At 32.6% G+C, this 23,940-nt stretch overlaps 4 protein-coding genes across 4 annotated transcripts; all 4 read left to right on the forward strand.

Annotated features, from left to right (window-relative positions):
• The first annotated feature begins 835 nt into the window (after window positions 1–835).
• LOC135834695 (uncharacterized) lies at window positions 836–6,294 on the forward strand. Its single transcript, XM_065348646.1, has 7 exons — window positions 836–1,055; window positions 1,257–1,299; window positions 1,453–1,538; window positions 1,630–1,789; window positions 2,167–5,771; window positions 6,022–6,064; window positions 6,209–6,294. Exons 1-5 carry the CDS (start codon window positions 939–941, stop codon window positions 2,298–2,300), a joined length of 540 nt encoding a protein of 179 aa, XP_065204718.1. The 5' UTR covers window positions 836–938; the 3' UTR covers window positions 2,301–5,771; window positions 6,022–6,064; window positions 6,209–6,294.
• Window positions 6,295–8,409: 2,115 nt separating this feature from the next.
• Window positions 8,410–10,101, forward strand: LOC135834694 (uncharacterized). Its single transcript, XM_065348645.1, has 5 exons — window positions 8,410–8,674; window positions 8,876–8,918; window positions 9,064–9,149; window positions 9,232–9,394; window positions 9,699–10,101. Exons 1-5 carry the CDS (start codon window positions 8,540–8,542, stop codon window positions 9,827–9,829), a joined length of 558 nt encoding a protein of 185 aa, XP_065204717.1. The 5' UTR covers window positions 8,410–8,539; the 3' UTR covers window positions 9,830–10,101.
• A 7,061-nt stretch (window positions 10,102–17,162) lies between these two features.
• On the forward strand, window positions 17,163–18,912 carry LOC135834696 (uncharacterized). The gene is made up of 5 exons (XM_065348647.1): window positions 17,163–17,384; window positions 17,568–17,610; window positions 17,776–17,861; window positions 17,948–18,110; window positions 18,526–18,912. The coding sequence occupies exons 1-5, from the start codon at window positions 17,268–17,270 to the stop codon at window positions 18,657–18,659; spliced, it is 543 nt and encodes a 180-aa protein (XP_065204719.1). The 5' UTR covers window positions 17,163–17,267; the 3' UTR covers window positions 18,660–18,912.
• A 3,409-nt stretch (window positions 18,913–22,321) lies between these two features.
• On the forward strand, window positions 22,322–23,731 carry LOC135834697 (uncharacterized). The gene is made up of 5 exons (XM_065348648.1): window positions 22,322–22,593; window positions 22,779–22,821; window positions 22,980–23,068; window positions 23,160–23,322; window positions 23,508–23,731. The coding sequence occupies exons 1-5, from the start codon at window positions 22,459–22,461 to the stop codon at window positions 23,648–23,650; spliced, it is 573 nt and encodes a 190-aa protein (XP_065204720.1). The 5' UTR covers window positions 22,322–22,458; the 3' UTR covers window positions 23,651–23,731.
• Window positions 23,732–23,940: the final 209 nt, after the last annotated feature.

Genomic DNA, 23,940 nt, shown 5'->3' on the forward strand with positions numbered 1-23,940 from the left:
AGAGTTCGACCGTCAATAAATTAATCACATGGTGATAATTTCAAGCTATATTGCAGCACACACAGAGGTCAATTGACCTTAAGAGACCAAAAAGATAGGCATGCAGACAGACCTTGAAAAGCCAGACAGGCAAGCAGACAGTCTATAGATGCTGGACAAGTAGGCCATAGTCACCTCGAGAAACCTGGCAGGCGTGCAGACGACCTTGAAAGGCCAGGAAGACGAGTCAATGTCCTCGAGAAGACGAATACTGATAGGAAATTTACCTGAAGAGGCCAGACTAACAGACAGACAAATTATCTGAGGTGGATAAACAAGCGGGTCAGTGACCTTAAGAGTCCGGACAGGCGGATCAATGAACTTAAAAGAGGTAAGACAGACAGACAGACGACTTCTGGAGGCCAGACAGGTAGACAGACAGCATTGAGAGGCTATACAGCTAAATTTCAATAAATTGGGAAATTGAAAATTGAAAAAAAACCACTTTTTTCAAAATTATTATTTCTCTGAGGACTCGTGTTCTCCCTTCAGGGGCATCTTCGGAGCTAAAAAAATTTCCTAGTGACTTTCAACTCAAAATAAAAAATCCAAAATGAACGAAGTAGGTAGGTAAGCTTGAAGCTTTTTCTTCAAAGAAGAGGTTGATAAAAGAACGTTTAAAAACATTATTGGTATGTCGGTAGCCTATAAAAGTTCAGCTACCTACCTATCTATGGTTAAATATGGTCTATAATCATCATTTATCTAATCACATCATGAGGAATGATTATGAATTTGATAAAAATACGTTGATGTTGATAAAAATGATGAGATTTTCATCCTAAAATTAGGCTTATAACTATAAGAAGAAAGAAGAAATCAAGTTCAAATGAAATTTGTGTGATTTAAGTGCAAGTTCTGTGTTGTAAATTAGGATACCCACCAATAAAAGTGTAACAATGAGTATAATTTTGTTACTTCTCATAATTGTCTTAATGATGATTAAGACAAACAAATTGGTATGTGGTGTGTTCTCATATAAAACAGCCTCCATAGCAGTGCTGAGTTGTCCTGTGGTAAGTTTCCTCCTCGATAGTTCTAAACTTTGTCTTTGAAATACTTAATTAGTTTTTTGGTGTCGAATTGTTCCTGGTTTGGCACATCTATCTATCACAGTATTCCTGTATACATTAACTAATGTATTTTTTCTCACCATTGATCAGTAACTCAATTAAATATGTATTTACTTAATTCTACTTTTTTTTTTTTTTTTTTAGCTGAGTTTCATTCAATCCTTCATTTCAAAATACATCGAAGCTGGTAAATTGAATTCCAACGTGTGTAGTCCTATTTTGAATCGCACGATGTCCATTTTTTTTTATTTTTTTTTTGCTATATAATCAATTGCTCGATGACGTGGATATGATAAAGAATTTCTATGCAGGTATTGTCTTTTTTTTTTTTTTTTTACAGAGAACTCTTTTGAGTTTCAAACGGCTGACTTTATAGGCTTCTTTTTTGTATGTATTGGCATCAGCGGACTGATTGGCATTGAAAAGGTGAGTGGTAACTACCTATACTTTGTTTATTTCGTTACTGTCAACTTTTTGAATATATTGAATTACCTACATCATGAAATTATATTTTCAGGAAAAGCCATCTCTTATGAAGCCGTTCTTATTGACAATGTGGGTATTAATTGCTACTGCGTTCACTGTGGCCATTATGTGCATCATAGATCATTTTGACTTCAAGAAAGGTGAATTCAGCCCTAGCGACAGCAAAAAATTCCAGTATGCTTTAATTATTGGTAAATATAATTATTATCTCATTTTTTCTTAAATTATGAAGATCATTTCGTAATTATTTTAATTTTTATCGACATACCTATAAGTAGGTATAAATGTACGTATGTATTTTGTCGATGAAAAAGTATGCTACTAAAACTAACACCTCAAAATGTGAAATCAATCGCTTAAAAAATTTCTGAAATTTACAAAAATAAAAAAATTAATCCAGCGTGATGATTCTGAAAAAAAAACATCAGTTTGCGAAATGTTTTCCTGTAAATCTTGTCAAAAATGTATTATAGGTAGCATACTTACTTACTCGTACTTACTTACTTACTTACTTACTTACCCAGTTGAATATTTTTTAGAAGAATTGTTTCCATTTTTTTTTTTACAGGACTCACGACACTTTACGGTGGACAAATACTCTTAACTCATTACGTGAACCTGCTTGGTGAAGATCAGCCATTCAAATCGACAAAAGCATCCGAATCAAAGCCACCGTCTAAAGCACTAATAAATAATGTTTGAGAAAAAAAATCAGCGTCAAACATTTGGATTTTTAAGCTTCAAATTAAGTAACTCTGCTAAAGTTGGTTATTATTTTCAATGTACATATATATGATTATCGAAAAATAATGATGAAAATTGATCAATTATTCAATTAAGTAGGTGTCTGAAGTAATGTACATTTATTATGGCTTAATTTTAAGTTTTGAATCTTTTTTAATCGATAAATTTCCTCAGCTTTGAAATTTTCGAGACATTTGGTGAATAATTTTAACACCTCGTAACCCATAAAAAATCATTATTTTATTTTTATCAGTTTTTTTCATTTTTTGAAAATTTTGATGTTTTTGAGTTACCTACGATGTATTGGGTAGACTTAGAGTATAAAGTATAATTATCGATATGCAGTGTGACACAAAAGTTAGTGCCGGTGGCTTTTATTTCTAAGGGGAAAGAGCTAGAAAGATGAATGAAGCGGCGTTGAGTAGGGAAAAATAAGGGCTTTCAAAAGCGACCTTGAAAATTTCCGGTCCATGCACAGGGTGTCCACAAATTGAAAACCCGGTTTGGTCAAAAAATTCAAACTGGTTTTTATTGGCGCAATGTATTCTACACACGAGGGCGACAATAACGTGACATGAATTTTTTGAAACCGGTCCATCAATTCGCAACTAGTATACAAAAAATACCCAAAAATTGTAGATAGAGAAAAAAGCTTGAAACAAAAGTTGTAGAGCAAGAAAAATTACACAATTCTGTCTAATCACATTTTGAAACCGGTTCATTGGTTCGCATTTAGCAACCAGTTTTTGACAATCGCCTAAAAGTTGAAGATAGAGAAAGAAGCTTGAAACAAAAGTTGTAGAGCTTGAAAAATGGAACCATTTTCACTGATTGGATTTTGAAACCAGTTCTTTAATTTGCAACCAGTTATCAAAAATTACCTAAAAATTCAAGATCGAGAAAAAAATCTTGAAACAAAAGTTGTGGGGCTTGAAAAATTACACAATTATTCTGTTTAATCACGTTTTGAAACCGGTTCATTAATTTGCATTTAGCAGCCAGTTTTTGAAAATCACCTAAAAGTTGAAGATAGAGAAAAAAGCTTGAAACAAATGTTATAGAACGTGAAAATTGAATCAGTTTTGCTGATCGGATTTTAAAAATGGCTAATCAACTTGCAACCAGGTAACTTTTGATGGCTTACTGCAATTTAATGAACTGGTTTCAAAATCCAATCAGCAAAAATGGTTCCATTTTCAATTTTGCACGCTCTACAACTTTTGTCACAATCTTTTTTCTCTATCTTCAACTTTTGGGCGATTTCCAAAAACTAGTTGCTAAATGTGAACCACTGAACCGGTTTCAAAATGTGATTAGACAAAATTGTGTACCTAATTTTTCACGCTCTACAACTTTTGTTTCAAGCCTTCTCCTCTAATTTAAATTTGTGGGGGGGGGGGGTTGTCAGAAACTGGCTGCTAAATGCAAATTAATGAACCGGTTTCAAAATGTGATTGAACAGAATTGTGTAATTTTTCACTCCCCACAACTTTTGTTCCAAGCTTTTTCCTCGATCTTGAATTTTTAGGCAGTTTTTAATAACTGGTTGCAAATTAAAGAACTGGTTTCAAAATCCAATCAGCGAAAATGGTTCCATTTTTCATGCTCTACAACTTTTGTTTCAAGCTTCTTTCTCTATCTTCAACTTTTAGGCGATTGTCAAAAACTGGTTGCTAAATGCGAACCAATGAACCGGTTTCAAAATGTGATCAGACAGAATTGTGTAATTTTCATGCTCTACAACTTTTGTTTCAAGTCTTCTTCTCTAATTTAAATTTGTAGGGGGTTGTCAAAAACTGGTTGTCAAAAACTGGTTGCCAAATGCGAACCAATGAACCGGTTTTAAAATGTGATTAGACAGAATTGTGTAATTTTTCACGCTCTACAACTTTTGTTTCAAGCTTTTGTTCTCGATCTCCAAATTTTTAGGTAATTTTTGATGACTCGATGCAAATTAATAAACCGGTTTCAAAATTCGATCAGCAAAATTGGTTCCATTTTTCATGCTTTACAACTTTTGTTTCAAGATTTTTTATCTATCTCCAACTTTTAGACGATTGTCAAGAACTGGTTGCTAAATGCGAACCAATGAACTGGTTTCAAAATGTGATTAGAATGAATTGTGTAATTTTTCACGCTCTACAACTTTTGTTTCAAGCTTTTTTCTCTATCTATAATTTTTGGGTATTTTTTGTGAACTGGTTGCAAATTAATGAACCGGTTTCAAGAAATTCATATCACGTTTTTGTCGCCTTAGTGTGTAGAATATTTTGCGCCAATAAAAACCAGTTTGAATTTTTTGACCAAACCGGTTTTTCAATTAGTGGACACCCTGTGCATGGACCGGAAATTTTCAAGGTCGCTTTTGAATGCTCTTAAGAGTATTTTTCCCTACTCAACGCCGCTTCATTCATCTCTCTAGCTCGATCTTTCTCCTTAGAAATAAAAACCACCGGACACTACTTTTGTGTCATAGGTACTGTATTTTAGCAGCTTTGTTATATTCGTTGATTTTTTTTTCAACCAATGCAATTTTTTTCTTAAATTTTATATTAAATATTATATAAATATACATATCTACTTTGTAAATAAAAAATATAATAGTTTTATGAATATTTTGAATTAGTTACTTATAGAATGATCAGAAAATAAATTTTGGACGGCAATTAGTGAGGTGAGAAAATCACTCTGAATTAAGAAAGACTGGTTTTCTGATCGCAGAGGCAGTATTAATAGCAGTAACTTCTGCAGTATGGATTGAATTAGCAGCCATGAATTTTATAATTAAAAATTTTATCATTTAAAGAGTAGGTAGGCAATTAGGCACAGGTACCCCTGAATGATGTTTTGGTAGGCATACTTTTAATCCATTTGTAAATCGAGAATTGAATTAGTTCAAGATAGTTGCGTTTTATTTATTAACGCAGCGAGTGGCTGTTTTTTGGATAGGTAATTAATCAGCTGTAAATTGACTACCATATGAGGAGGTTTGCGTAGCCAAAAGGGGAATAGGATATTAATTTTTGAAGTTATCTATGATTCAATATGAACTATGATCTATTTCATTATTTATGCAATTATCTATTAGTCATAAGGCATAAGGCGATGATTAGGAATTGATAACAACGTTGATAATGATGAAAATAATACAGTTTTTGTCCTAAAATTAGGTAGGTATATAACTACCTACCTATAAAAAGAAATAAGAAATCAAGTTGAAATGACATTCGAGTAATTGAAGTGTTAGTTCTGTGTTGTGGATTAGGATATAGACTACCTGAAAGCGTAACAATGATCATAAATTTGTTGATTTTGGTGTTTGGTTTTATGCTGATTCACCTGATGGCGAACCAGATTAACAAAAAAATAATAATATGTGGTGTGTTTTCATATAAAACAGCCTCCATAATATTGATAAGTTTTCCTGTGGTAAGTTTCCTCCTCGTTAGTTTTAAATTTCGATTCTAAAATGATTGTGTATAGTTTTTTGGTGTCAAATTGTTCTTGATTTGGCACACCTATCACAGTATTTCCTTACTTTATGCATTACTTTACTAAATATCGTTTTTTTTTTTTTTTTTTTTTTTTTTTTTTTTTTAAATAAGAAAAATGATCTCCATTAACTCGATTATCTAATTATTTCTATTTCATTTTTGTTTTTTTTGTTTTTTTTTTTTAGATGAGTTTTGTTCAAGCCTTTATCTCAAAATGCATCGAAGCAGGTAAATTGAATTCCTTGGTTATTTATCGGCTTATTTTGAATCGTACGATGTCCACTTTTTTGATAATCAGTTGCTCGATGATGACGTACCTAGATAAGACATACTAAAGATTTTTTACTTACTTATTATAATTTTTTTCTACAGAGAACTCTTTTGAGGTTCACGCGAATGATTTTTTAATCCTTGGTTTTGTATGCACTTGTATAAGTGGGCTGTTCGGAATTGAACTGGTGAGTGATGACTACCTACACTTTTATTTCTTATTGTCAAATTTTTGAATATTCAATTAATGAAATGACGTTTTCAGAAAAAAAAATTCTTATTACTCCGGTCTTGTTGGCAATAATGCTATTAATTGTCGTTTCGTTTGCTTCTGTAATTCTGAATATCGTATATTATTTTGATTTCAACAAAGGTCAATTCAGGAGCTATTCTGCCAGCGTAGAGTTCCAGTATACTGTGATTATTGGTAAGTAAATGTTTTAAAGATTTCAATTTTATTTCGTCAGCAATCTCATTTTTTTCAAATGATGAAAATTATTTCGCAATTGTTTAAATTTTCATCTCCATAATGTACTTTGTCAATGAAAAAATGTACTACAAAAACTGATAGCTGAATATGTATTAAGATCGATCTCTGAAAAAATTTCTTAAATTTTTAAAAATAAAAAAATCAATTCAGCGTATACTTACCTACTTATTTACTCAGTTCAATATTTTTAATAAAAATTGTTTCCATTTTTTTTTTTTACAGAACTCGTGTCACTTTCTACTTTTTTCATAATTTCAACTGTTCTGACCCAGTTTGGTGACGAGCAGCCATCCGTATCGAAACAATCCAAATCGAAACCAGAGGCACCAACCATTAATGTTTGAGAAACAATCAGCATCAAACTGCTACCATTAGGGTTGTAGGCTCCTTGGGATTTTCAATGCTTCAAATTAAGTATACCTATCTCTGCTTAAGTTATGCTGTTTTAAACGTTAATGATTATCAAAAAAATAATGATAAAAATTAATCAATTAGGTATGATAAATCAAAATGTCAAGTACAAAGTAAGCTCCCCCTCCACTCGCTCCTGTACCTATTATGGCATACAATATTGTAATTTTCGATTATTTTTTACTCAATAAAATTTTCTAAGCTTTATAAAATTTTATGTAACAAAATACGAAAGATTCTAGGAAGAAATATTAAGTTGATATTTTCCTTGGGCTGGGTTGAAAAATAAAGTAAGGAACGTATGTACATTTTTGGGAGATCTTTGAAAATTCAAATTCAGGTCATTTTGCAGATGAAAAGATCAAATTTTGAACATAATTCAGATAGAAATAGAAGAATGAAAATCTATTTAATTAACTTATTTCTACACCTTATGGAATTAATTTGTTGAGGTTTCGAGATATTTAGAGCCACCGCTGAAGTTTTATTGAATTTCCCAATTTCAAAGAAATGCTCATAAAAAGGGTTGGGTAGAATATAGGTAATACTTAAAGATCCAATTTTGGCAAAAATAAGAATAATTTTGGTTAGGCATTTTTTTTTTTTTTTTTTTGGTTCAAAAAATGTCTTGAAATCTTGAAATGTACGTTAGCTAGCTGTGATGATAAGATTTGAGGAGAAAGGAGTAAGTAGCAGATTTTGAATTTTCATCTAGGTACGTATAATTTCATTACTATAGTGATTCAAATGTGGCTGGCCACATACATAAAATGGTGATGGTTTAGGTGTTTTGAATTTTGTAAATAAAAATGATAGAGTTTTACGAATATTTTAAATTAGTTATCTAGGATGATCAGAAAATAAATTTTGGACAGCAATTAGTGAGCTGAGAAAATCACTTTGAATTATGAAAGACTCGTTTTCTGATTCGCGAGTGTGTATATCGCAGAGGCAGTGGTAAATAGCAGTGAGTTCAGCAGCATGGATTGAATGAGCAGCCATGAATTTTAAAATTAAAAATTTTATCATTCAAAGAGTAAGAGTAGGTAGGCAATTAGGCATAGGTAACCCTGAATGGTGTGTTGGTAGGCATATTTTTGATCCATTTGTAAAGCGGAAATTGAATTATTAGTTCGAGATAGTTGCGTTTTAATAATTAACGGCGAGTGGCTGTTTTTTGGGTAGGTAATTATTAATTAATCAGCTTTAAATTGACTTTAAGGAGGTTCATGAAGCCCAAAGGGGAATAGGATATTAGTTTTTGAAGTTATCTATGATTCAATATGAACTATATGGTCTATTTCATTATTTATCTAATGATCTATCCGTCATAAGGCATAAGGCAACGATTAGAAATTTGATAACAACGTTGATAATGATGAAAATAATGAAGTTTTCGTCCTAAAATTAGGTAGGTACCTACATAAATACCTATAAGAAGAAATAAGAAACCAAGTTTAAATGAAATTCGAATACCTAATTGAAGTGTTGTTTCTGTGTTGTGGATTAGGATATACCTAAAAATTGTAACAATGGACACGAGTTTGTTAATTTTTATATTTGGTTTTATGCTGATTCTCCTGGTTTACCAGATTGGCGAAAAAAAATTAATATGTGGTGTGTTTTCATGTAAAACAGCCTCCATAATACTGATAAGTTTTCCTGTGGTAAGTTTCCTCCTCGATAGTTTTAAATTTCGATTCTAAAATGATCGTGTGTAGTTTTTTGGAGTCAAATTGTTCTTGTTTGGGCACACATATCACAGTATTTCCTAACTAATACTATTCATCGTTTTTTATAATAAAATTAATTTCCATTAACTCGATTATCTATTCATTTCTATTTCATTTTTTTAAATTTTTTTTTAGCTGAGTTTTATTCAAGCCTTCATCTCAAAATACATCGAAGCAGGTAAATTGAATTCCTTTATTATTTATAGGCTTATTTTGAATCGTATTATGTCCATTTTTTTCTATAATCAATTGCTCGATGATGACATACCTAGATAAGACATAGGTACTAAAGATTTTTTTACTTATTATAATTTTTTTTACAGAGAACTCTTTCGAGGTTCACACGAATGACTTTTTAATCCTTGTTTTTGTATGTACTTGCATCAGTGGACTGTTTGGAATTGAACTGGTGAGTGATGACTACCTACACTTTTATTTCGTTACTGTCAACTTTTTGAATAGGTATTCAATCAATGAAATGATGTTTTCAGAAAAAAGAATTTCTTATTATTCCGTTCTCGATTGCAATAATGCTAATAATTGTCGCTTCGTTGGCTTCTTGCATTCTGAATATCGTATTTTATTTTGATTTCAACAAAGGTCAATTCAGGAGCCATTCTGCCAGCGTAGAATTCCGGTATGCTGTGATTATTGGTAAGTAAATGTTTCAAAGATTTCAATTTTATTTCGTCAGCAATCTCATTTTTTCTCAAATGATGAAAATTACATATGTACTTCGCAATTGTTTAAATTATCATCTCCATAATGTACTTTGTCAATGAAAAAATTTAACTACTAAGTATAAAAACTAATAGCTGAATATGTAAAATTAATCTCTGAAAAAATTTCTTAAATTTTCAAAAATAAAAAAATCAATTCAGCGTATTTACCTACTTATTTATACTCAGTTCAATATTTTTAATAAAAATTGTTTCCATTTTTTTTTTTTTTTTTACAGAACTCGTGTCACTTTCCACTTTTTTCATAATTTCAACTTTTCTGACCCAGTTTGGTGACGAGCAGCCATCCGTATCGAAACCAACATCCAAATCGAAGCCATCGTCTGAGGCACCAACCATTAATGTTTGAGAAACAATCAGCGTCAAACTGCTATCATTAGGGTTGTAGGCTCCTTGGGATTTTCAATGCTTCAAATTAAGTATACCTATCTCTGCTTGAGTTATGCTGTTTTAAACGTTTATGATTATCGAAAAATAATGGTAAAAATGAATCAATTATGATAAATCAAAATGTCAAGTACAAAGTAAGCTCCCCCTCCACTCGTTCCTGTACCTATTATGGCGTACAATATTGTAATTTTCGATTACTTTTTACTCAATAAAATTTTCTAAGCTTTAAAATTTTATGTAACAAAATACGAAAGATGAAAAACCCCAGGAACCCCAATATCACATTTTCAACTTTTTTCTTGGGGAGCGGAGGGGAGAGGAGGGGAGGGGGTTCACAGTTTTGGACCCAAAAAAATACCCTTTCGGAAGTGCAATTTCAAAGAAATGCTCATAAAAAGGGTTGGGTAGAACATAAAATTCAGCATACCATGAACTCGGACTTGGAATTTTTGTAGCCCTTCCAGTCGACGTTTAGGCACGATTGCTGTCGAAATAAATTTTTGCTATTTCAAATTTTTAATTTTCTCCGTCAATTTTGAAAATATGAAATTTTGTGAGTAGCAGGATGGCCTTAACCGCCTAGCGGTTATTATTGTAGCTCCCCTTATACAAAATATTATTCGATCTATCCTTAGAGAGAAGCTTCGTTACTTGCTCTCTTTAAAGTTCATCACTCTATCTCCTTCTACTGAAAGTATGGTAATGTGGGGGATTCTCTGCTTGTGGATCTAAAGGCATCGACCCAAAGACCACAAGCTAAGCTCTTCACTTAGCATCGTAATCTCAAACTCTCTGGAGCTAAGTCAAAATGTAGATGTGTTAACTATTTTGGCACAAGAAAATGTATAAGCGCATTGGCCTCAAGTCAATGTCCTTTTCATATTTAATCCACTTTTAGCGTGGTGATTTGTGTTTCTTTCAACATGATGATTAAATATGCTTAATCGTCATGGTTCGATTGGATGCAGTTTGATCAACCCGGGCATCAAAAGCATTTCTCGCAAATACATTGGACTTTGTATATTATGTACCTATCATTGTACCTGGTTTGAGTGAGTACTACAGATTGGATAGGTAAAGTGTGCAGTGTCTAATGGAGTTGACTGAAGTACATAGGATAATTACATCGACGACACCTACCAAGTTAATTTGTAATAATTGTAATTACATCTCAATTATTGGCATTATTCAGATCGATTATGTGCTAAGTAGTCACTTAGTACGTAATTGGCCTGAATTATTATTATGACCCAGGTTGTAAGTGGTAGGTAATTCGCCTTGCAGGGCTGCATACTGGTATAAGTACCAAAATACCAATACCGGCAATACCAGCAAATTTTGAAAAAATTTATGAATACAGTTTTACCAATACAGATTAGCAGCCAGATGAAGTACCAATTTACAAAATACCAATACCGAAATAATTTTCAATGGTTTATTTTGGTATTGGTATTTTGTGGTATTTTGAATTTTTTGATTGATTACAAAATTATAAATAAAATAACTGATAAATTACTCATATTGAAAAGCTTGTAAGTGATAATGATGAATCTTGAACTTGCAAATTGAGGTGTTCAAATAGAAAAAAAGTGTAATTTCTAAAAAAAAAAAAAAGGAAAAACCTTGTTAATTCTGGCCTAAAAACACACTTTTTATTTGGTATTATATTGGTACAATACCAATACCAATACCAATACCAGATACCGAAAAAAAATCCACAACATAATAAAATACCAATACCAAAATACCAAAATTTGATATCTGTATTGGAAAATACCGAAATACCAATACCATTTTGGGAACTGTATGCTAAATACCAATAACTGGTACCAATACCGTTTATGTTAATCGTTATGCAGTCTTGATCAATTGTGTAATTTGTTATGCACCTTACGTACCTTCTTAAATGTTACTAATAAATAATAAAAACATTATAGTAGTCATTACTAGTGTGTTTTATTATTGTTGGGATACTATGAGTACTATGAATAGTTAGGATGGTTTTATCAACCTCATACCACCTTTTGAGCTATCCAGGTAAGAGGTAATTATTCCCCTCTTAGGGAATAATTAGTGTCCATATCCAGTAGGAATAATAAAGTTCATTCCAGCTTATTTTTCATTCAGACTTTATTTATGACCTCATCTAGAATTGATTGTTGGCCTTTTTGAGCTATTTGGAGTATCCAAATAATTTTTTTTCCAATTTTTAAAAACAATATTCAGTTACTTACCTACCTAAATTATATGAGGGTCATTCAATAACTAAGTTTCCCTATATTTGGAAAAATCGAAAAAATAAAACATTTCGGAAAAAAAGTACACGGAAAAAAAAAAGTACAGGTAATTTTTATTATTTTAGCACAATAACCGGATCCCATTCGAAAATACAGTAGAATTTATTTAAGAACTTGGTATTTTCAACTGGTCACACAAAATTATTTTTAATGTGATGGCATGGTAAAAATTATTCCTCCATAATGACTTTTACTGTACCATGATAGTAAAAATTACACGAACCAATAATGTAAAAATTAATGTGTGGTGAAGAAAGAAAATACTCCACTTGAAGTAATTTTTACTATTTGAAAAGTAAAAATTATTCTATCGTAATAATTTTTACTATATTTCAATAGTAAAAATTACTCGAACCAATTGTGCAAAGATTATTAGGCGTTGAAGTAAAAAATGCTCGTTTTGAGATAATTTTTACTGTTTGATAAATAAAAAGTACTTGTGGTGAGGTAATTTTTACTTTTGAGCAATGATATAAATTTTCAAAATGAAATTTTATAAAATTAAAATAAAGGGGAAGGGATGTGCAATTTTGAATTTTTTTTGCACTGTTGGATTCTACTCGATGTGGAGGATTTTTGACAATTTTAATCTCTTACGAAAATTTCCTAACCTAATGACCTAACGGGGAATCGAACCTGGTACCTTACGTTTTCCTAACTACCTAACTTAACTACTCGGCTATGACCACGCTACTAATAAACGAGGATTAAAAGAATATATTTGTTTGCAAACGCGTGGTGCTATTTCAAATCACGTTACTGTTTATTACGTGCAGTTTGATTGGATAGCACTTTTTCACATGTTTGTGTGTGTATTTTCTGTGTTGCCGGTATATCGTATAAAATTTCAAGGTCTAAAGTGCGTTTTTCGATTTTTGGTGAATTTTTGAAACTCGAATTTAGGCCAAAAGTGAGAGAAAAAATCAAAATGTTACCAAATTGACCAAGAAAGCTGAAATTTGGGATATACCCTATTTTCGACATGCCAAATCGATTGGAGACGGTTTCAACCCATTTTGAGCAGTTCTGGAGCCTCCAGCAGGTTTTTGAAACTCGAAATTCCCACAAAGTTCCATCAAATTGGTTTGTAAAGCTAAAATTTATTCTAAAAACTAATTTCAATACGCTACGAAGTACTGCAGGTGAATTTCAAGTCGTTTTGGATCCTCCAGCAACTGTTTGAAAATTCCTGAAGCCCCCAGCAGATTTTTGAAACTTTAAATTTTCACAAAATTTCATCAAATAGAGATGGAAAGCTGAAATTTACTCTACACTCCAATTTTAACACCCTCTGAAAACGACTTCTGGTGGATTTAAAGTCATTTTACAGCCTCCAACGACTTTTTTTAACATTACTGGAGCCTCCAGTAGATTTTTGAAGATTGAAATTTCCCCAAAATTTCATCAAACCAAGATGTAGAGTCGAAATTCATTCTGCAAACTAATTTCAATACGCTACGAAGTTGACTGCTGGTGAATTTCAAGTCATTTTAGAGCCTCCAACGACTGTTTTGAACATTACTGGAGCCTCCAGTAGATTTTTGAAGATTGAAATTTCCCCAAAATTTCATCAAACCAAGATGGAGAGTCGAAATTCATTCTGCAAACTAATTTCAATGCGCTACGAAGTTGACTGCTGGTGAATTTCAAGTCGTTTTGGAGCCTCCAGCAACTTTTTGAAAGGTTGTATGACGTTTTTTTGGAAAATTGAAATTTCAAAACCATTTGAAACCATCATGTAATCTGCGAAGTAAATTTCAGCTTGCCAACTCTATTTGATAATTTAATGTTGGGGAAATTTCAAGTTCCAAAAATCTACTGGAGGTTCCAGTAATTTTCAAAAAAGTCGCTGGATGCCCTAAAATTACTTGAACCCACCTGAAGTCGTCTTCAGAGGGTGTTAAAATTGGAGTGTAGAGTAAATTTCAGCTTTACATCTCCATTTGATGAAATTTTGTGAAAATTTAAAGTTTCAAAAATCTGCTAGAGGCTCCAGAACTGCTCAAAACGGCTTGAAACCGTTTCCAATCGATTTGACATGTCGAAAATAGGGTATATTCCAAATTTCAGCTTTCTTGGTCAATTTGGTGAAATTTTGATTTTTTCCCTCAGTTTTAGCCTAAATTCGGTTTTCAAAAATTCACCAAAAATCGAAAAACGCACTTTAGACCTTGAAATTTTGACAGGTGATAAATTTTTGCATGATCTTTCGATCTACCTTTGTAAAGTTTGAAAAAGTTCGTGCAAGCCCTATGTTAAAACGCAAAATCTGCGATTTCGGCTGACCTGTCAATCAAAATTGCCGCCTTTTTGTAAGTAAGGCCACCTTTTTTTTTTGGCAAGTTTGCTTTAAAATGTTCTTCAGGATGTCCCCTTTAAGAAAAAAGCTGTCGCGGAGGATCGGCGGGGGGGGGGGTGCAATTACTCCTATTGTCATATGCCGGACTATTAATATTGACACAGTAATTCGTGTTTTCCATGTAGTAAGAATTACTCTCACAATGCGTGATATTTACTTAGAAATAATAGTAAAAATTACTTTTATAACTGAGTAATTTTTACTTGGGCAGAATAGTGAAACTTTACTATTCGTGAATAGTAAAAATTACCGTTACAATCGCAACAGATAATACCACCTGGTGCAGTACTTTTTATTCAATCATACAATTTTATTTTTTACCAGAACAGAATAGTAAAAATTTACCATCCGTAAATAGTAAAAATTACATTGAATTTTGTGGGAAAAAATACTATACAGAAATGTAATTTTTACTTTCATCACGAATTGAACCACACGTTGAGTGATTTTTACTATGAGATTAGTAAATTTTACTATGAGGTTTGTAAATTCTACCTAATTTTGGGTAAAATATATTTTTTGGCGGACATTTATTATTTTTTAACAGGTAATTTATGTTAAAATTTTTTTCCGTGTATAATATATTTGAAGATATTCTCTATTTCTCTATGTAACCGCCGTTACATTCTAAGCACTTGTACCAATAGAGCAGCTTTTCTATCACCACGCGGTAGTGTGGTGTCACCAAATTCTCGAAGTAGGTGTGGATGGCATGCTGCAGTTTGGCTGTGTTTTTGAATCGTTCGCCTACAAATTCGACTTTCAGGTGACAGAACAGGTAATAATCCAATGGGGCCAGGTCAGGGGAATGCGGCGGATGTGGAAAAACTTCCCAATTAAACGTTTTAAGGAACTCTCAAGTCGCATTTGCCGTGTGAGGATGGGCATTATCGTGAATCAGCAGCACTTTTTGACGCAATTTTCCTCGTCGTTTGTTCTGAATCGCACGTCGGAGGTTTTTTAAAGTCTCCTGGTAAGATAAGGAATTAATGGTTTTACCTTTCTCCATATATTCCTCCAGAAGAATGCCCTCAGTATCCCAAAACACCGTGAGGAGGACCTTTCCGGCGGATGGCACAGTCTTGAATTTGTTTGGCACTTTTTTGCCTGGACTGACCCACTGCATCGATTGTCTTCGTGTTTCCGGTGTATAATAATGAATCCATGACTCGTCTCCAGTCACTATTCGACCAAAAAGTGCATCCCCCTCCTCATGATATCACGTGAGGAATTCCAAACCTGAGCCCATTACGCATTTCGAGATTATCATGGACTAGAGTGTGTATCGAGCCTACTGAGATGTTGAGAAGATGGTTGTCCTTCAATACATGTTGAATATCGGTTACAGTAACGCGGCGATTCTCGTTGAGTATAGCGCAAACAGCTGTGATCGAGTTTTTGTTGATGGCGTCAGACGGCCAGCCAGAACACTGCAAATCATGAACCTCTTCTCGACCCTCCTAGAAGGATTTAACCCATTGGCGAACCATCTGGACACTCATGGCACCTTCCCCATACACCATAACAATGTCTCGATGAATATCACTCGCGTCATTACTGAGAGCACACAAAAAACGAATCGTACTTCGAACTTCACAATCAGCGGCACTAGCTAGTGGTAGCTCCATGGTTTTCGTACTGTAGGGTCCGTTCTATTGACACTACCACGCTGGAATTTTTACAGTAGTGCCAAAACACCCTCAGAAACGTCCCCCCGCAAACAGAATGAATTTCCCATTAGTAGTTTCTGAGAAAAAAAAATGGGAAACTTAGTTGTTGAATGACCCTCATAGATTTTAAACCAGCAGAAACAAACTTAGAAATTTTCACACGAATTAATTGAAAGTGTTTGACCGCCCAAATGCATTGCATGGTGATGGTTTCAAGCCATTTTGAAGCACATACAGAGGTCAATGACCTCAAGAGATCAAAAAGACAGGCAGACAGACAACCCTTGAAAAGCCAGACAGGCACACAGACAGCCTATAGATGCTAAACAAGTAGGTCATAGTGGCCTTGAGAAACCTGGCATGACGTGCAGACGACCTTGAAAGGCCAGGAAGAAGGGTCAATGACCTTGAGAAGACATACTGATGGGATGGGACATTGACTTGAAAACGCCAGACTGACCAACAGATAAATAATCTGGAGTGGCTAAACAAGCAGGTCAGTGACCTTGAGAGTCTAGACAGGCGGATCAATGAACTCAAGAGGTAAGACAGATGGACAGACAGGAAAACAGGCGCCCTTGGGAAGCCTGACAGAAGGATCAATGACCCAAAGAGCCCAGACAGGTAGACAGACAGCATTGAGAGGCTATACAGCGAAATTTCAATTCAAATTATCCTTTCTTTAAGGACTATATTCTCCCTCCAGAAGGATCAGCTTTTTCTTCTTTTTTGGGGGGCAATTTCAAAGAATAGGTTGGTAAAAGAACGTTTGAAACACATTATTGACATGTATGTACAAGTAGGTAGCCTATAATTATTTGAAAACGTCAGCTATTTATGGTTAAAAATATGGTTTATTTGATCACTTATCTAATCACGTCATAAGGAACTGATTAGGAATTTGATAACCTAAGTACCCACGTTGATAATGATGAAATTAATGAAGTTTTCCTCCTAAATTTAGGTACCTAATACCTAAGTATAAGAAGAAATAAAAAATCAAGTTTAAATAAAATTCGAGTGATTTAAGAGTTGGTTCTGTGTTGTGGATTAGGATATAAAAGTGTAACAATGAGTATAGGTTTGTTGCTGCTGATAATTGTTTTTATGATGATTAAGACAGACAAATTGGTATGCGGTGTGCTCTCATATAAAACAGCCTCCGTAATATTGCTAGGTTTTCCTGTGGTAAGTTTCCTCCTTGATAGTTTTAAGCATTCAGCTTTAGTTGCTAGTTTTTTGGTGTCAAATTGTTCTTGGTTTGGCACAGTTATCACAGTATTTCCTTATCCATCAAATTATCCTTTCTTATAAGAAAAATGGTCTCCATTAACTCCATTATTCTATTTCTTTTTCTTTATTTTTTTTTAGCTGAGTTTTATTCAAGCCTTCCTCTCAAAATACATCGAAGCAGGTAAATTGAATTCCTTGGTTATATGTAGGTACCTAGTCTTATTTTGAATCGAATGATGTCCATATTTAATGCTAATCAATTGCTCGATGACGTACCTAGATAATTATGATATAGGAGCAGGTACTAAAGATTTTTTACTTATTGTTTTATAATTTTTTTCTACAGAGAACTCTTTTGAGGTTCACGTGAATGACTTTATGTTTTTTGTTTTTGTATGTACTTGCCTAAGCGCACTGATTGGAATTGAACTCGTGAGTGGTGACTACCTGTACTTTTATTTCGTTATTGTCAACTTTTTAAATAGTTACCTATTCAATTAATGATATAATATTTTCAGAAAAAGGTATCTCTTACTACGCCGATCCTTTTGGCATTACTGTTAATAATTTTTGCTTTGTTGGCTACTTGCATTCAATATATCGTCGGTTATTTTGATTTTACGAAAGGTCAATTCAGTAGCCGTTTTGTCAGCGTACAATTCCAGTATGCTTTGATTGCTGGTAAGTAAATGTATCAAAGATTATTTAAATTTTAATTCGTCAGCGATCTCATTTTTTTTCAAATTATGAAAATTATTTCGCAATTATTTACCTACATTTTTATCTCCATATAAATGTACGAGTACTTTGTCAACGAAAAAGTGACTGTAAAAACTGACAGCTCAATATGTGAAATCAATCTGTTGGAAAATTTATGAAATTTAAAAAAATAAGCAAATCAATTCAGCATGATGATTTTGAAAAAAAATACCCACTGGCGTAGGTAATTTTTTCCTGTAAATTTTCATGTCTAAAATGCACTATAGGTAGCATACTTAATTACTCACTTATTTACCCCCTCATCTTACCTATACATACCGGACCCAGTTCAATATTGTTTAGAAAAATTGTTTCCATTTTTTTTTTTTTTTTACAGAACTCGTGTCACTTTACGCTTTCCAAATAATTTTCACTCTTTTCATGGACCTGTTTGGTGAAGATCTGCCATCCAAATCGAAACAAACATCTAAATCGAAGCCATCGTCTGATGCACCGATACTTAATGTTTGAGAGACAATCAGCGCGTTAAATTGCCACCGTTTGGGTTGTAGGCTCATTTGGATTTTCAATGTTTTAAATTAAGTACCTATCTGTGCCTAAGTTACTGTTTTAAATGTTTATGATTACTTACCTATCAAAAAATAATGATACCTAAAAATTCATCAATATAAGTACCTATACTAATAAGGATAATGAATGTATTATGGCATGCAACGTAATTTTTGATTACTTTTTAAACAATACAATTTTCTCAGATTTAAAATTTTAATGTAACAAAATTATGTACGAAAGGTTTCAGGAAGAAATATCAAGTTGATATTTTCCTTGAGCTGGGATGAAAAATAGAGTACCTATGTACTTAAAGAAAAATTGACGGCCGAGTGACCTCAAGACTAAGAGGTTTGTGATGAGCTGTTACAATTATTTTTGGAATTGTATGGTCGAAATTCGAATTTTTAGACTATTCCAAAAACCGGAAGAATTCCAATATGTATCACGTTTTACGACTTTCATGGGGGGGGGGGGGATTTTTGACAGTTTTTCAGAGCGGAAGTAAATTGGCTAAAAATCAAAATTTTTCCGCCTTTGGACCCATGTGAGATCGGCAATTATGCAATTGGACAGCTCATTAGCTATAAATTTTGTGGCTGACTACATCGAAGGTCTTCTCACTATTGAAAAAATCGGTGAAAAAATTTCAAGTGCAGAAGTTCATTTTTCGATTTTTGAAAATTCTAATTCAGGTCATTTTTCAGATGGATAGATAAACCAAATTTTGAATCTAATTCAGGTAGAAGAATGAAAATCTATTTATTTCTATAGACCTTTTGAATCAATTAGTGGAGATTTCGAGACATTTTTGGAGTCTGCGCTGAAGTTTTTAATTTTTATACTTCAAAGAAATGCTCATAAGAAGGGCCAGGTACATAGAATGAAATTCCAGCATATGTACCAAGAAATCGGACTAATCTTTGTAAACCCTTTCAGTTGGTTTAGGCACAAATTGTCAAAAATAAATTATTGCTACGTATAAGTATTCCAAATTTTAAAATTTCTCAACCAATTTTTCGAAGAAAAAAATTAAAAATCTGCCTCCAACGAACGAACCAGCATGGAAATACGAAATATCCAAAATCGATTGTTGACCTTTTTGGATTAGGTATTTGGAAGATCCAAATATTTTTCGGTATTTTTATTCAATTTTTTGAAAAAATGCATGAATTAATCGAATGAGTTCAAATTGCATATAGTGATGGTTTCAAACAATTTTGAAACCTCTGACAGATTCTTGAATTTTCCAGTCTTATTGTTAGAAAAATTGCCACAAAAAGGGAAAAGTGTAATTGACTTACCCATAAACTCAAATACATCGTCCTTGTTGAATTTTGTGGCTATTTCAATCCATTTCCAAGGGTTTGAAATTTCAATTTTTCTTTTTTTTTTGACAGCTTTAGATAGCCTTCAAAAATCATTTGAAAAAGCTTTACGTGGCTGAAAATAAGAATACAAATCAACTTCCAGCTTTCCATGTACGTGAATTAAATAAAATTTGATTTTTCCAGCCTGAAAATAACTCGTCAAATTTGAATTTTCAAGAACTCTTTGAGAATAAGAACATGGTTTTTATTGGCGCAATGTATTCAATACACTAAGGCGACAAAAACGTGATATGAATTTTTTAAAACCGGTTCATTAATTTGCAACCAGTTGACAAAAAATAGCCGAAAATTGGATATAGAGAAAAAAGCCTGAAACAAAAGTTGTAGAGCGTGAAAAATTGAACCATTTTCGCTGATCAGATTTTAAAACCGGTTCCTTAATTTGCAACCAGTTATCAAAAATTACCTTAAAATTGGAGATCGAGAAAAAAACTTGAAACAAAAGTTGTAGAGTGTGAAAAATAACACAATTCTGTCTAATCATATTTTAAAACCGGTTCACTGGTTCGCATTTAGCAACCAGTTTTTGACAATCACCTAAAAATTGAAGGTGAAGAAAAAAACTTGAAACGATAGTTGTAGAGCGCGAAAATTGAACAATTTTTGCTGATTGGATTTTGAAACCGGTTCACTAATTTGCAGCCAGTTATTGAAAATTTTCCATGGCTAATAATTTGCAACATGTAACTTTCGATGGCTTGCTGCGAATTAATGAACTGGTTGCAAAATCTGATTAGCGAAAACAGTTCAATTTTTCACACACTACAACTTATGTTTCAATTTTTTTCTCAATCTTTAATTTTTAGGTGATTGTCAAAAACTGGTTGCTAAATGCGAAACAATGAACTGCTTTCAAAATGTGATTGAACAGAATTGTGTAATTTTTCACGCCCTACAGTTTTGTTTCCAGCTTTTTTCTCTATCTACAATTTTTAGGTGATTGTCAAAAACTGGTTGCTAAATGCGAACCAGTAAACCGGTTTCAAAATGTGATTGAACAGAATTGTGTAATTTTTCACTCCCCACAACTTTTGTTTCAAGCTTTTTTCTCGATCTCCAACTTTTAGGTAATTTTCGATAACTGGTTGGAAATTAATGAACCGGTTTCAAAATCTGATCTGAGAAAATGGTTAAATTTTTCACGATCTACAACTTTTGGTTCAAGCTGTTTTCTCTATCTCCAATTTTTAGGTGATTGTCAATAACTGGTTGCTACATGCGTACCAGTAAACCGGTTTCAAAATGTGATGAATCAGAATTGTGTGATTTTTGACGCTCTACAACCTTTGTTTCAAGCTCTTTTCTCTATCCACAATGTTTGGGTATTTTTTGTTAACTGATTGCAAATTAATGAACCGGTTTCAAAAATTCATATCACGTTTTGGTCGCCTCAGTGTGTAGAATACATTGCGCCAATAAAAACCAGTTCAATTTTTTTGACCAAACCGGTTTTTCAATTTGTGGACACCCTGTGCATGCACCTGAAATTTTCAAGGTCGCTTTTGAAAGCGCTTATTTTTCCTCACTCAACGCTGCTTCATTCATCTCGCCAACTTTTTCCACTTAGAAATTAAAGCCACTGAGTACTACTTTTGTGCCATAAGCTGTATCTATAGGTACCTATGGATATAATGCAATTTTTTCACCCAAAGTATGCAAAAATTTCAGTTCGAGTGATGTGAGTATTCTTGAAAAGAATTTTTTAAGCTGAAAAACATGAAAAATGTTGATTAAAAAAAAAATGAACCCAGTGATCAAAAAATACATTTAAAAAAAATAGGCAATGAAAGTCATTTATAAATTCATACTTAAAAGAAGTACATAAAAGAAAAAAATAGAAATTAGAAGAAACCTTGACAATGAAGGAAAAAATATAAATAAAAAATGCGCCAGTAGATAGGTAAAAAATGAAATACAATTCAATGTTTCGAGAAAAAATTTTTTGATGACATTTTAAGTAGGTAAGTCTAGGTAAGTAAGCTCGAGTCTTTTTATTTTTTTAGGGGGGCAATTTCAAAAAAAAAGCTTGATAGAAGAACGTTTAAAAACATCATTGAGATGATAACCTACCTACCTATAACCTATAATTATGTATTTTGAAAACTTCAGCTATCTATGGTTAAATATGGGTCATTTATTCATCATTTATCTAATTACCTATACGTGATAAGGCAACGATTAAGAATTAGATATAAATACGTTGATAATGATGAAAATAATGAAGTTTTCATTCTAAAATTAGGTAGGTACATGTATAAGAATAAAAAAGAAATCAAGTTGAAATGAAATTCGCGTAATCGAAGTGTTGGTTCTGTGTTCCGTGTTGTGGTTAGGATACGTATAGATACCTACAAGACGTGTACCTAACAATGTGCATAAGTTGGCTGCTGTTTTTAATCATTTTCATGATGATTAACCTGATTAACCAGGTTAACAAAAAAAAATTATTATGGGGTGGGTTTTCATATGAAACAGCCACCATAATATTGCTATGTTTTCCTGTGGTAAGTTTCCTGCTTGACAGTTTTAAATTTCGGCTTTACAATGATTAATTTTTCGGTGTCAAATTGTTCCCAGTTTGGCACACATACATAATTATCACAGTATTTCCATCGTCGCCTCTTATTAGAAAAACGATCTCCATTAACTGGATTATTCAATTCTACCTTTTCATTTTTTTTTTTTTCAGATAACTTTTTTTCAATCCGTTTTGACAAGATGGGTCGAATCAGGTAAATTTAATTCCTATATTGAATCATTACTATGAGCATAAGCCTACTTTGAATCGTAAGATGTCTATTTTTGCACTAATCAATTGCTTAAGTATCTATATATTTATATATAATATTGAAAAGATTTTTAATCAGATCTATTGTAATTTTTTCTACAGAGAATTTTTTCGAAGAGCTTCAATTCAAAGACTTAACAATGTTTATTATTGTATGTGCTTGCATTAGCGGAATTATTGGAATTGAATTGGTAAGTGTTGACTATTTAAGTATATAGGTACTTTTATTTCGTTAGATATGCCAATTTTTTCAATATTAAATTAATGAAATGATATTTTCAGAGAAAGTTCTCTCTTGTGCGGCCTGCCTATCTCGCTATTTGGATCATGATTGTCGCTTGCTTTGCTTATTGCATTCAAGCTATCGTATCTCGTTTTGATTTCAAAAAAGGTGAATTCAGTAGCCGTTTTGTCAGCATACAATTCCAGTATGCTGTGATTGTTGGTAAGTAAACGTTTTAAAGATTTGAATTTCATCAACTTTGTCAATAAAAAAGAGTAAGGTAAGTTACTGCAAAAACTGGCTGCTCAATATCTGAAATCAATTTTTTGAAAAATTTCCGAAATTTACAAAAATAAAAGAATTAATTTAGAAAAATTGTTACCATTTTTTTTTTTTTTTTTTTACAGAATTCGTATCAATTTACGCTTTTCTAATAATGTCGACTGTTATCGTGGACCTGGTTCGGGAACATCTGCCATCCATATCGACACAAACATCTACGAGTAAATCGATTAAGCCATCGTCTGAAGTGCCGATAGTTAATGTTTGAGAAACAATCTCGACATTATTTGGATTTTCAATGCTTTAAATTAAGAATCTCTGCTTATAAATGACTGTTTTAAATGTTTAATATTATTTTTAAAAATAATGATGAAAATTAATCGTTGCATTACTTATGGTAGGTATGCATAGACCTTTTTACACAAAACTTTTTAATTTCAAAAAAAAAAAAAAATTGAAAAAATTAAAAATTAAATTTTGGATTTGAAACGGGTGGAAACAAATTTTGAAAACTTTTGCCAAAAATCAGAAAATCTATGGTATGAATTATACAGCTGG

The sequence above is a fragment of the Planococcus citri genome, chromosome 2 (genome assembly GCF_950023065.1).
Source record: "Planococcus citri chromosome 2, ihPlaCitr1.1, whole genome shotgun sequence".
Lineage (NCBI taxonomy): Eukaryota > Metazoa > Arthropoda > Insecta > Hemiptera > Pseudococcidae > Planococcus > Planococcus citri.